The following is a 14725-nucleotide window of genomic DNA, read 5'->3' on the forward strand; positions in this document are numbered from 1 at the left end:
CTTGCAACAGAGTTGTTGTGTTGCTCAAAAACACATGACTAACATCTGGGATCCAGACTCTCAACTAGGGGCCATAGAAGTTCAAGTGAGTCATATAAATGAGTCAAGTGGGAATAAGCCAATCGGTTATTTTCTGTTGAAGCACAAAAATATAGCAGATTATTTAAAAACATATATATTTTCCTAATTTAATAAAGAGGTTTCTGTGGGGTGGAAAGTCTGGGCCTCTTTAATCTAGATGCTGCCCCTGTGACCTGACCTTGGATCAGCAGGGACAGATCCATGGATATTAAGACGGTAACAAAAGCGGTGGGAAAAAAAGAAAATATAATTTTGCAACACAAAAACAAATTCATTAAGCCTTGTGTTAGCTCAGGCCGGGTCAAGGTGACCCAGAGGCCTGAAAACAAATCTGTTTGTTTTATCCCTTGTGTTGTCTCTAGGTCAAGATGAACAACATCCACCACTGCATATGTATTTATGGAAGCCAGGGAGGTCGTTCACCTTGACCCAGACTACACATAAGAGATACCACAAACACATTTGTTTTCGAGCCTTTGGGTCACCTTGACCCAGAGACAACAAAAGGGATACCACAAACACATTTGTTTTCGAGCCTTTGGGTCACCTTGACCCAGAGACAACAAAAGGGATACCACAAACACATTTGTTTTCAAGCCTTTGGGTCACCTCGACCCAGAGACAACAAAAGGGATACCACAAACACATTTGTTTTCGAGCCTTTGGGTCACCTTGACCCAGAGACAACAAAAGGGATACCACAAACACATTTGTTTTCCGGCCTTTGGGTCACCTTGACCCAGAGACAACAAAAGGGATACCACAAACACATTTGTTTTCCGGCCTTTGGGTCACCTTGACCCTGAGACAGCCAAAGGGATACCACAAACACATTTGTTTTCCGGCCTTCGGGTCACCTTGACCCAGAGACAACGAAAGGGATACCACAAACACATTTGTTTTCGAGCCTTTGGGTCACCTTGACACAGAGACAACACAAGGGATACCACAAACACATTTGTTTTCCGGCCTTTGGGTCACCTTGACCCTGAGACAGCCAAAGGGATACCACAAAAAAATTGGTTTTTCGAGCCTTTGGGTCACCTTGACCCAGAGACAACAAAAGGGATACCACAAACACCATTTTTTCGAGCCTTCGGGTCACCTTGACCCAGAGACAACCAAAGGGATACCACAAACACATTTGTTTTCAAGCCTTTGGGTCACCTTGACCCAGAGACAACAAAAGGGATACCACAAACACCATTTTTTCGAGCCTTCGGGTCACCTTGACCCAGAGACAACAAAAGGGATACCACAAACACATTTGTTTTCGAGCCTTTGGGTCACCTTGACCCAGAGACAACAAAAGGGATACCACAAACACATTTGTTTTCGAGCCTTTGGGTCACCTTGACCCAGAGACAACAAAAGGGATACCACAAACACATTTGTTTTCCGGCCTTTGGGTCACCTTGACCCTGAGACAGCCAAAAGGATACCACAAACACATTTGTTTTCCGGCCTTCGGGTCACCTTGACCCAGAGACAACAAAAGGGATACCACAAACACATTTGTTTTCGAGCCTTTGGGTCACCTTGACACAGAGACAACACAAGGGATACCACAAACACATTTGTTTTCCGGCCTTTGGGTCACCTTGACCCTGAGACAGCCAAAGGGATACCACAAAAACATTTGTTTTCCGAGCCTTTGGGTCACCTTGACCCAGAGACAACAAAAGGGATACCACAAACACCATTTTTTCGAGCCTTCGGGTCACCGTGACCCAGAGACAACAAAAGGGATACCACAAACACCATTTTTTCGAGCCTTCGGGTCACCTTGACCCAGAGACAACAAAAGGGATACCACAAACACCATTTTTTCGAGCCTTCGGGTCACCGTGACCCAGAGACAACAAAAAGGATACCACAAACACATTTGTTTTTTGAGCCTTTGGGTCACCGTGACCCTGAGATAACACAAGGGTTAAAGGTTGATTTCTGACGTATACAAAGCATCGTTTAATCGAAACCATTGAATAAGAAGTAGAAAATTAGAAAGAAACACAAATAATTATATATATATTATATATTAATAGTTTAGGTTTCTCACTGAAGACAAACAAGCCCACAAATGAAATAAATCCCAAAATCTAAAGTATAAAATCTAAACTTAATTCAAATCAACTCCATGAAAGAGTGAAAATATTACATTCGCTTTCTGAAACTTTTAAACTACACTTTATAATAGAAGAGAAAAATAAATGAGCAAATGTTTAGCTACAGAGGCGAGGAAAAACAGGCAGAAACCTTGAGCAGAACCAGACTCAGTATTACATTTAATATCATTTTTCAAAAATGTGAATTTGCTTTTAATAAAAAAAAAAGGTTTTTCTGATGTTGAAAAGCACATTTGTGGTTAAACTTCTCAAACATGTCTCCACCAGGTAGTTTACTTCACTGCCACGTTCCCCTACCTTATGTTGTTGGTTCTGTTGGCTCGCGGACTCACGCTGCCCGGCGCCATCGACGGCATCCGCTTCTACCTCTATCCCGATCCCACAAGGTTGGTGGACCCTCAAGTAAGTAATGAAACGACTAAGACGGGCCGCCAGGCTCGGACCCGCAATCACCCCCGCGGTGTCAAACCGAGACTCTAGAGTCTCTGCTTCTTCGTCGCTGCCGTCGGCGGAACCCGGTGGGAATAAAAGTTTTCTCTCTGTTCTGGGCTCAGGTCTGGATGGACGCTGGCGCTCAAGTGCTCTTCTCTTTCGGGATCTGTCAGGGGTCCCTGACGGCTCTGGGGAGCTACAACCAGTTCAACAATAACTGCTACAAGTAAGAACGTTTTTTTTTAACTTTTGTCTCTTATGTAAGTGCTGCGATTGTTGCAGTGCATTTGGGTCTCATTCCATTGATCCTAAGGTTAAATAAATATTCGAAAAGCACCAATTTGACAAAATTATTGACTTAAAATCGTCTTTATTTATCAATAATATTCTTTAAAATTAATAAATAAGTAAAGAATCACATCTACAAGTGGCTGGAGTTGTGATGACGATTCAAATTGGTTTTAAATACAAAACTATACCAAGTACTTTGAAATGTAAATTATATATTTTTGAAAATATTGTAAAATATGTTGACAGATAGAACCTGGAAGTTATTAATTTGATATATTTTTCATTTAATATTTAGATTCAACGCAGAATAACAGCAGAAACTTGCAGAACTAGTCACAAATAATTATTCATTTAAAAATTTAGTTTATTTTCTTCTGAATGATTTCCTCGAGACATATATCAACAAATAATAATAAATAATAAAAAATCCTTCTCATCGTATGTTCCTGTAACAACAACTTTTCCAGATCACCTGCGACAAACAGTCGGATCTGGAAACTCATTAGATTGAGGGGCACAGGTGTGCAGGGCAGGTAGCTGCGAGCTGATTGGCTGGCGAGAGGTAGAAGACAGACTCATTAAGGATGCAAGTCTGCAGGGAGGAGGACGCCCGGGAATCCTCAGGGTTTTGCATCATGTGACTCTGTCAACATGCATCACGGTGCCATGAATATGTGAACGTTTGACTGTAGACATGGAGCTGCTTCAGTGGAAAGACAAACATGGTGATGATCTTCTTCTTCTTCTTCGTCTCTGTCCTCAGGGACACCTTTGTTCTGTGTTTGGTAAACGGAGGATCGAGTTTCGTGGCAGGATTCGCCATCTTCTCTGTTCTGGGCTTCATGTCGTACGAACAAGGGCTGCCCATCTCTGAGGTCGCCGCCTCTGGTGAGAACATTCAAACTGTTTGGAGACTTCAAAGGTGCTGAAGACACTTCTAGACTTTGAATAATGCAGTACATACGTGGTGTCGACAGAGGGCAGCATATTTCAAACAAAAAAACTCAGTTTAAAGGTTGTTAAGATAAAATATGAAGACGTTTTTAGAGATTTTACTTGCCTAGTAAATACACATGTATAATAAATTGAACTTATTATTATTAATGAAACATTATTACACCGAAACATTGTTTAACAAAGCTTTTTTCAAATGTAAACCAGTTTTTTTTCTCGATAACACGTGGTTGTGTTTGAACTCCATGGACTTGCATTTCAATTGTTTCCTTTTTACTAGGAAAGGAGTGAAATTAGTTATTGAGACTGCATAAAATATGGATAATAATAATAACAATATTTAAAAATATATTATTACATTAATACCAATATAATTACTTATAATATACACAAATATATTGTGACATTATTCATTAGCTTTGCTAAGTGACAATAGTAATTTCTAATATACTACTGAGCACTTGAAATAATTCATTTTTTCACAAAGAACAAGCTTGATATATTTTATACAATTTACAATTAAAAAGAAAATTGATTTTTAGTTCTGAGCAAAGTGTGTCAATTGCCCTTATTTTATTTTTATTTTTATTAGTTTTGCTTATTTTTCTTTGTAGATTGTTATTCTACATTTTGGAAAAATAAATAACTGTAAAAAAAAGAAAATAAATACTTATTAAATAATATGTTGTGGTTCTACTTCCCAGATTGATTGACCACTGTTTGAAATTTTTAATGAAGAGTGACATTAAAAACAAGACACAATCTGCCTTAAAAAAGTTTTATTTTAAGGTGCAATGTATGTGTTTAAAAACAGCTGATTTTAAACTGGAGAAAATTTGATTTTTTTTTCTTCAATTAAAATGTAACATCATGTGCAGCATCGCAGTCGAACATTTTAAACGCACACGATAATCAGATCAAGCCACACTTTACTCACTCACGTTTTTTGTAAGTCCCTCTTTTTTATAGTCGTGCATTATAGTGAGTCTTTCCTCAATAACTCTCTGTGTTTGCAGGACCCGGCTTGGCTTTCATCGCGTACCCGCGTGCAGTGGCCATGATGCCGCTGCCTCAACTGTGGGCCATCTGCTTCTTCGTCATGGTCATCCTGCTGGGAGCCGACACTCAAGTAAACATCAGTCCAATATTGACTCTGTTTACAGCCCTATTATGTGTCTGACATGTGCGTCTTTACCTCGGCAGTTTGTGAGTCTGGAGTGTCTGATGACGTCGGTGACGGACATGTTTCCCACCGTCTTCAGACGAGCTTATCGCAGAGAGCTGCTGCTGCTCTGTCTGTGCACCGTGTGCTTCCTGCTCGGACTCCTGCTCGTGACCGAGGTGAAAATTATTCTAGTATCAAGAAGAAAATGTGATTTGACGAGGAGCCACCTGAAATATATGACTATAGCCTGGCTGACCTTTTGTGTTCATGTGTTCAAACCAGACTTACAAACATGACTTTCTATTGGAAACATGATATCAAATAGTATTTAAAATGTTACACTTATGAATACGTTTCTTTCTTTCTTGGTTTGAGCACTGGGCCCCTTAAAATATCTGAGCACTTGCTTGTTGACACTGATGATCAGTAGTGGCGACACGGAGGCGCTAGGTGGTGCTGTTGCTCCCCCTATAATAGCATAACACCGTCCAGCCCCCTTACAAAATGTCTTTGATTTTAATATTTTTAATATTTTTAATTTCATGTTTGAATAGTATTTTTCATGTTTAAAAATTAAATGACATAATAATTAAAAAATGTATATATTTTAGTCTTAAAAAACGCAATTTAATTTGGCCAAAAGAGTGCGGGTGAATCTATGACATAAACTTATGTTACCTTACTAAAATACTTTTAAGATATACAGGCTAATGGTCGCGGAACAAGCATAGGTAATGAGGGCGAATACGCAAAGGTTGGTCCGATGTGACCCTCCAAAGAATTTCAAAATTGAAATCACCTTCTTAAGTAGAAAATGTACGTCCATACGACGGTCGTGTCAGAGATCACTTTTCTTCATCCAAAAAGACACACTTTAAAACCTCCCAATACCTGCATACTGTTCGCCTATAATGTCCCTCTATTATTGAAGCTTCAGATGTGAAATCCTTCTAAAAAAAAATGAGACAAGTCCATATTTTAAGATCGTTTTTAGCAGAAGCTTAAAGGCTAACATACTTTTGTGTAGCATGTTAGCCTTTTAGCTTCTGCTAAAAACAAGCTTAAAATATAGATTTAAAAAAATAATTTCTCTTGAAAAGGCTTCATTAAGAAGAGCGTTACAGACGAGCAGTATCGAGGTATTTGGATGTTTTAAAGTGTGTCTTTTTGGACGAAGAAAATAAGCGACGTTTGTGACCGTCATATGAACATACATTTTAATACACTCTAAAAAGGTAAACATTACTCTGAAAATGGGGGTGAGAAGAAATGAGTGACTATTTCATTTTGGGTGAATTATCGCTTTAAAGTGTTTCCTGCAATAGAACATCTCAGGGCCGCTACTGTGGGTGATTATCCTGACGTGATGGTTCAAACGTCTGCTCCTGGATTCTAGCGCCCTCTGTTGGCGACAATAGGTTCATGCTCTTGCTCGTGGGAGCTCCTTTTTGACAGCTGGGATGGCAGTGGTCAGGGGATCTGCTTTCGTTAGGTGGTGGTGTCTGAACTCTTGATGTCAGAGATGATCTGATTTTCGTTGAGATACATTATTTGTTTAATATAGCTGAAGAAGTCTTGTCAAAATACTTCCTTTTTTGTCTGTTTAAACTTGTTCCAAGAATGAGATTTTGTTGTGTCAGTTGTTGAGTCCTGGTCGTCTTCTCTCAGGGGGGCTTGTACTTCCTTCAACTGTTTGACCACTACGTCTGCAGCGGCAACAATCTCCTCCTGCTCTCGGTGTTTCAGTCCATCGCCATTGGATGGATATATGGTAAGTCTTTCTTCTTTTATTTACATCATTTTTGGTGCAACTTTTTTTTTTTTTCAATATTAAGCACAGGACATTAAAATCAGAATATAAAAACCTTTTATTTCTTGTTCTCTTCCGGGGAGCAGGTTTTGGTTATCACTTATATCTGTTTAAAAAAAAGTCAATTAAATCCTCAGCACTATGTATTTTCAGAAGCAGTGATCATTTCTGCCAAATCTGTTTCTGACATGAAAAAAGTGATGAGGCGGAACATATTGGCTTTGATTTTTGTGGTATTATTATCACGCTTAAAGTGTAGAAAACATCAAAGCATCCACTTATACTTGGTCTTCAGGCATTTCTCCAAGCAAGGCTGTCAATCTTTTAAATACACACATCATTAAACTCAGAGTAAGACTCTAGCTGTTGTGTAAAAACGCTCTTCATTACATAACTTGGACTGAGCGACCATGCTGGAGTTTGCACAGGATTGCAATTACACTGTTCTAAAAAATTGTCAATCTTTAAAAAAAATTAGATTTAAAAGATTTAATTAACCTTGTAAAACATGAACATTGATATTCAGATGATTGGGTCGTTGTCTTAGATGTAAGATAGACTGTAACAAGAATATCAAACAAACTAAAATGTCATCAACATTCAAGGGCTTTAAGTCCAATGCGTCCAGAAGGATTTCCCTCAGCTGTTGCCTTGTCTATTCATTTCTAAATACTCTTCTAGCATCTGCCGTCTTTGTCTCCATTTTTGTGTTTTTTTCAAGTCAAACAAAAGATTCTTGAGAACTCTGGAGCTCCACTTAGTAGGAGCCGCCATTCTTTCACTCATGTTGACAGCAACTTACGTAGAAGGACAAGAGGAAGCTTAACACTAAGAAAACTACTTTGTCTCAGTGGAGCGATTATGTAAATCCGGAGGAGCGTTCAAGCCAAAAAAAAGCTTATGAATTCCATTAGAACGCTAAGAAATGCCCACTTCTTCAACAAAAGCAGCATTTACACGAAGAAAGAATGTGTGGTTCTTTCAGATGCTCTTTACATCTTCATGCGAAATAAACACAAGCAGCAAAAAAAACTCTCCTTAATTTTCATGGTTAAGGTCTTTGTGCAAGAATCCATCACAACGTGTTATACAAGAAACTCTTCTGTGGGAAAATGATGATACAATGATACGCATGTCTGAGAACACTTTTACTTTCTACTTAAATCAACATGTCTTTCTGAAACAGGTGCCGATCGTCTCTATGACAACATCGAGGACATGATCGGATATCGGCCGTGGCCTGTGATGAAGATTTGTTGGCTGTACATCACTCCCTCTGTCTGTATGGTGAGTAGTATATATTAGGAAAAACCCATTTCAAACTGTTAATAATCCTGTTGAATATTGAAGTTCAACGATTGTCTTGATTTAAGTGTTAAGTGAGTCTTAAATAGACATTGTATCTTCAGTGTGTGTCTGTTTGTTTCTTTTCATTGAAATATTTACATAAAAAAAAGTCCCACCCACTAAAAACACTGTTTTTCTGGAGATAAAATCTTGTTTACCATAACCACACCCGCTATGCTGTGATTGGTTTATGATCAAGGTTTGTCACCACGTGTCATTCCTGGAAGTTTCCACTCACACACTCGTTCGCCCAGATTTCAGGCGGCGAAATCACCCACCAAAGGTTGAGATACAAACTGTTTTATTTATCGTGAAACTGTTACCAAATATTTCTGACCAGCTATGTTGCCAATGTTATCAGCTGTTCTGGTCTGTTGCCATTTCAAAAGTGATTGACAGTTGTGATTTGTTGGCTGGGCGGCAAAGCATTATATAACATAAGATCAACATGAACATGAGAAACATGTGAGGATTACTAAAACTTAATTTAGGTCGGTTCAGCAAAATCTCTCTAAGTCGCCTCAGGCTTTAGATATATTTGGTCTCATATGCCAGTTCAATAACAGTCGACCCCTGCAGTGTCTCCTGTGGAAACACAAAACTTCCACTTGTTGACACAAGTGGAAACTGTGGGAAGAGAAATGAAAAAAACTGTTCCTTCACTGACTTTAAGGAAATGCTTGACGTCTATAGCACATTTATATATTAACTCAAAGTAGATTCATATGCGACAAACTGTGGCAGAACAATATGGGAATACAGCATGCAACACTTGACATTGACACTATCAACCGTTCGTAGCATGTCAATCAATCAAAGCATAGATTTGATGGTCATTAAAAAGACGGGAAAAATCCTCTGAAGGAAAGGAAATCTATTGTTTTTTTATATACTTTCGCCATTAGAGTGCAACTGTCTGCACATTCCATCCAACATTTTGACTTCCCACTAACTTTAGACCCATTTCAAGCAGATTGACTTTAGAAGTAAGTTGCTTTGTTTTAAACCAAGAACAACTCGATTGCAAGTAGCAAACTAACTCTCAATAATTGCCAACACATTTTTTAGAATCTTATCAGAAAAAAAAAAGTCTTTTATCCTAAAAGTTTAACCCAAACGGGCAGTCATTGTGCAAAGAGTGAAAATCCCTCCTCTAAACTGGCCAGAATTTTAAACCAGCACTTTAAAAAAAAAGTAAAAATAAAACTCTTCAGAATAAACCTGCTAGCTGTTTTTAAAATGTAGCTATACCTGTTCTTCCTTCTCAAATATCACAATTAAAATGGAGAATATAAACAATATATTGATATAAATATCGCAGTAAAACTCTCTTAGCTGCTGAGCAGCTGGCCGTTTTTCCACTTGGTGTGACACTAGAACCTTCAGTACGTATAAATGTCTTATCGCAACCATCAGCGGTTATCTAACACAGAAACTGAAGAGTCACCACAAATCATAAACCTCATCAATACAAGAGAAACCTGTCTCTTTTGCACCTTATGTTTGATGTAATGTTTTTTTCTCGCAGGCAAATTCTTGCTCCTGCGAAGACAATTTTTTTTTCTTTTTTTTTTAATGTAATGTCTGCTTCTACTAGTGTGTTAAACTGTTGACTTGAAAACAAAAGTGCAGCTTTTCTAATGTATATCCATTTGTTGGTTTTGACAGGGAACCTTCATCTTTTCCGTCGCCCGATACAAGCCGCTCAAATTCAACAAAACCTACGTGTACCCGACCTGGGCCTACGCTCTGGGCTGGTCGCTGGGGATGCTTTGTGTTTTGCTGGTTCCCTTGTTTATCCTTTTCAAAGTGACAAAAATGAAAGGCTCAATATTGCAGGTATGTATTTGTTTAAATTGTTCCAAAAATAATAAGGAAGAGAAACCACATTTTAAAGTGGGGAGCATTGAGTTCATACAGGAGAAAATATCTTCTCTATCACTCTTTCAATATCCTGTCATGAAGAGTTTAACTTACTTACTTACTTACTGTGAGTGATGGGTTAGATAAGCTGCGACACCTCAGGCCCATTACAGTAATGATGATGATGACAGCTTCAAGTCTTTCTTCTCCAGAAAAAATGTCGTTACATATATATACTTGTTATGACAAGTATATTTGAAATATTTATATTTATATATTAAATCGACTCGCTCTCCGGATAAAACAATACGTCTGAGCATCATCTGTCTTATGTCTTACAATAACAGTGTATTCTTATTAAACATGCAGTTTATCTACTTAATTAAGTTTGCTTTCCATTACTTGGAATGGACACCAGTGGGAAACTGCCTAGGACTCTGTGTCATTGGAGCTCGGTTTTTGACGTCATATTTTGATTTGACCGCTTGCCATCTCACTGGACCCTGAAAAATAGTATTTTTCAAAAGCTCTTACGGTATTATTTTGAGCGGCACTCATGTTAACCTTCCATTAAATTATGTCATCACTGGTGCACCCAGTGATAGCCGTACTAGTTAAAATTTCTTGTTAATTTTGGTCTCTATTTTATTTAAAAATATACATTTCTAATAAGAATACTTCCTTCTGTTTTTTTTTTAAAAAACAAGGAAAACAACAACTATTGAAACATTTTTACTTCTGATATTTGCAGAAAACTATGTTTCAAAACCGTCTAACTCACCTTTTATGATTAATTTGATTTATTTTAGTAGAATCACAGTATTTGACTAAATCAATATTTGCTGCTCCATGTTTGAACTACAGTTTTTCCGCAAACACTGATTACTTATGAAAGAAAAGGGGAAGTTTTATTGATTTGATTGCTCAAGGACCACAAATGGACTTTGGACATGATCAGTTTCTAAGTCACAGGAAAGTCTTTGTCCACTGCAAAAAAGTATTTGAGTCTTGTTTCTAGTAAAAACAGTAAAGAAATTAAATATAGTCACATTCCCTAGTGTAGTCTAGTAAGTCTAGAAAAAAAAAATCTCATTAAGTTACAAAAACGAGACCTGAATCCCTTGTAAGCTATGAATGAAAAATGTAAATACGGTGAGAAAAATATACTTGTTAAGTTTCTTGTATTAAGACCATAATTCTTGCTTTTAGGAAATGTTTTTTACCCCATAATTTAAGTGTAATTTTGTCTTAATATCTTAAAATAAAACCCTTTGAAGCACTTGTCCGGTGAATCTAGCTCATCATTAAGTCAAATAAGATGATCATCTTTACTTAAAACGAGACATAAACACAATTAAGATGATAATCTTTACTTAAAACGAGACATCAACACTTGCTTAGCCTTCATTTTTTGTAGTTTCTGAACTTCTTCTTGTCTTATTTTCACACCAGAGATCAGAGACAAGTCGTTTCTGTAACACATCTCTATATTTTTTTTAAAGTTTAGATCAAATCCAGATGTTGTTGTTGCACAGAAAGTGGGTAACGATGTGGAATGTTCTCTCTGTGTCTCCTGCCAACTCTCTCGATAGAACCTCAAGCAGCTCTGTCAGCCCGAACTGAAGCCCCCCAACACGGCCAAGCAGCCCGAGCAGTACCCGCTGAACCCCGACAACAACCTCCCTGCTGCTGCCAACGATTACAAGGGACTGGGCGCGGGTGAGGCGGAGAACCAAGTGTGAGGCGATCCATGAGATGGTGTCGCTTCTCGACGTAGTCTGGTGTGGTGTTAGATAGCAGTTTTTACATATTTGAAGAACAACAAATACAAGTTTAGAAGCTTCCAGCTCAGATTCAGATCAACAAAGCACAACGTGCCGCCACCAGATGCCTGCGTTACATTTTGTATCGAACATGCCGTTTCTTTAATGTCGAATCATTGTTTTTCTTGTGTCGGCGCGGCCTCGACTGCTACCGTTGTAGTCCTGTTTAATCTATGATGCACTTCTTTTTGAGCACGACGAGGTCTGAGAAATGGATGTTTGCCGGGAGACGCAGCTCATGCATTATTACGCTGTGAAGTGTTGCTTGAATCACCTGATGATGATGATGATGATGATGACGGTAACAGAAAGGTGTCTTCGGACAGTTAGAGTCATAGATTTACTCAACAAACTTAAAGCACATTTTTTTTTTATAAAGAGAACTTTTGCTCTTGAAATATTTTTATTACATGATATTTTCTATTACAGAAAAAAAACAATCCTCTCTCTCTAACCTTTAGCGGTTTAGTAATATCTTAGGAATCCCAAACTGAAGGTTTAATGTACTCCTCAGTCTGGGGTCTGCACTTTTGACCAGATTCTACATACCACAGACTTGGGACCAGACCGTAGAATACTAGGTATTCAAGGATCCTTCCATTTGGACATTCAAGGCCACTTTGGTTTTGAGGACACTTAAGTTAGGACGACTTGTGGATCCGGGACTCAAGAATAAAAGGTATGAAGCTCAACAGGAAAATATTCAATACTTAAATAATTCAACAGATATTGTCGATTATATATTTATTTTAATGTTTCTATGTCTGACCAGTTTTTAATTTTTATATGCCGACTAAAATAAAGCAAGGGACCGTCAACAGGAGGCGCATTACGTGTACAGACATTGAGGTTTGAGTCGGACTCAAGGAGGAAAGTATGAGGTGTGGAGAATCTTCTTGAAGTGTGTAAAATAATTGTGTCAGAAACTGTGTACTTTTAAGAAATGAATAGTATGAATCAAAATATTCTGCTGCTTTTTGGTGAAAACTGACCAATAACTGTCAAAAAAACAAATGAATTCCACAAATAATAATAAAATCTTCATTTAAGGAAAACACTTTGGAAAACAAGTACTTGAGTAAAATCTGTACATTTTTGTAGAATCATTGGATCTTAGATCATTTGAAACTTTTGTTGTTAAGCTATAAACACGCACACGTTTGTTATCCACACACTTCATTGACCGTTTCATTTAGAGTGCAATCGTCAACATTTGGCTTCCCGTGACAATGTTGTTTATATTTCCGTATTGGGTCCATTTTTACAGGCCAATAATGTCCACTGCTGTCATATTAGGGATAATAGATTAAGTTAATTTGTGACTTTTAACCACTAAAATCTTAATATTCTTGTCAAATCACGAATAGGAAACATTTGGAAATGAACAGTTCTTGATGCCATAATAATAAGGAAACCACTGATAAAAAATAACTTAATGGCCCCTATTTAAAATGGTTGTTAACTTAAATGAATCAAAAATACATCAAGCCTAACGGTAACTTTATTTTGGGAATGCTGTTCAGGAAACAACCCTTTTATCAAAAGATGTTTAGAGATGTGGATGGATTGTGATGAGCACTGAATGTATTTGCTGCGGGACTGCAGACCTGCAAGACAATCACCTTCATTGGTATTGAAGAAGATAAAGCTATGAGCTCTTGTGATAAGTTATTGTAGTTGCCTCAAACTGCCACGTCCGAATAAACTGTTGATCTTTGTTGGAATTAAACATTTTTGTTTTTTCAAGTCTTCGCTTCGATTTTTTTTTTTCATTTCCGGTAAGTGCGTAGCGGCAGTGTTTGATTTGAGACATACTATCTGTGGAGAATTTGCGTACTAGTTAGTACGTACACTAAACTGATGCATACTAACCGCCAGTGCACTAAGAGAAATATGCGATATTGTGTCTCAAATCACGCAAATCTGCGCTTGCACTTAATATTTTGAGTGAACAAGTGCGTCCCATGAGGAGTGTGCGAGAAAGTAGTGTGCAATGTGCACTTGAATAACTGATCATCTTTCATATTTAATTCATATTAAATAATCGTTGCCTCTATTTCGAATCCACGTGCTTAGCTATTCTTCAGTACATGTCAAGTCTTCACTCACACTGAGAAAGACAAAAAAACTCTCGATGGTACCAGCTAGTCAAGGACAAAAGAACGAAATCTGCGTAAGTCAACTGATGAACAGATTCTCTCTAGATGATCAAACTGCGCTAACTTTCCACGACCAACACGTGGCACGGCCATCTTAGAAGTCAAGTGTTTAGAATTACTGACCAATCATACATACACGCATGACTCGAGGCGTTTACCTAAATATTCATACTATAAAGATCCGCCATTTTCGTTACAACTTGGCACTCGAAGACGTCCCTGCGATAGTCTGTGTTTTGCCGAGGCCCATGAATCCTGTAAGTGTGTCTTTGACTTTTATATTTCACTAAACGAGCATTTAAACTCATTCCTGTGTCTGTCTTTCTTACCACCACCAAGTATCGAGACTGGGGCGGGGCCGGTTTCATCGAAACAAAACCCAAACAAAGTCTATCTAAACCCCTTTTAGTATGGTTGGCTTCACATGGTCAAAGTGATTGTGGTGGTGATAAGAGCACAAGCAAGATCTGCCCCGGGTCCCACAGGTTCTGGTCCATCGTCGGTAAGAGCCAAACAACATACCTACTAACATGATTGATTCCAGTGTCAAGGAGTATCGGGATAAGTGTTAGAGTTTGTAAATGTGTTGGAGATTTTGAATGTGTTTCAGAGTTCGTAAATGTGTTGGAGTTTGTACATTAGTTTCAGAGTTTGTAAACTTGTTGGAGTTTGTA

General features: G+C 38.0%; 2 protein-coding genes across 4 annotated transcripts in view; one reads left to right on the forward strand and one right to left on the reverse strand.

Annotated features, from left to right (window-relative positions):
* LOC148070298 (sodium- and chloride-dependent GABA transporter 2-like) overlaps positions 1 to 13638 on the forward strand; it is a 33536-nt gene extending 19898 nt beyond the window's left edge. For both annotated transcript variants that reach the window (XM_087801495.1, XM_087801494.1), the window contains exons 8-16: positions 2475 to 2609; positions 2762 to 2865; positions 3694 to 3818; positions 4901 to 5013; positions 5088 to 5225; positions 6718 to 6820; positions 8046 to 8146; positions 9875 to 10045; positions 11662 to 13638. In XM_087801495.1, coding sequence (XP_087657621.1) covers positions 2475 to 2609; positions 2762 to 2865; positions 3694 to 3818; positions 4901 to 5013; positions 5088 to 5225; positions 6718 to 6820; positions 8046 to 8146; positions 9875 to 10045; positions 11662 to 11811 — 1140 coding nt within the window. In that variant the 3' untranslated portion in view covers positions 11812 to 13638. The remainder of the gene's footprint in view (positions 1 to 2474; positions 2610 to 2761; positions 2866 to 3693; positions 3819 to 4900; positions 5014 to 5087; positions 5226 to 6717; positions 6821 to 8045; positions 8147 to 9874; positions 10046 to 11661) is intronic.
* ppil1 (peptidylprolyl isomerase (cyclophilin)-like 1) overlaps positions 1 to 14725 on the reverse strand; it is an 84361-nt gene that overhangs the window by 59108 nt on the left and 10528 nt on the right. The window lies entirely within an intron of this gene.

Source organism: Callionymus lyra, chromosome 10, assembly GCF_982586985.1.
Source record: "Callionymus lyra chromosome 10, fCalLyr1.hap1.1, whole genome shotgun sequence".
Taxonomy (NCBI): domain Eukaryota; kingdom Metazoa; phylum Chordata; class Actinopteri; order Syngnathiformes; family Callionymidae; genus Callionymus; species Callionymus lyra.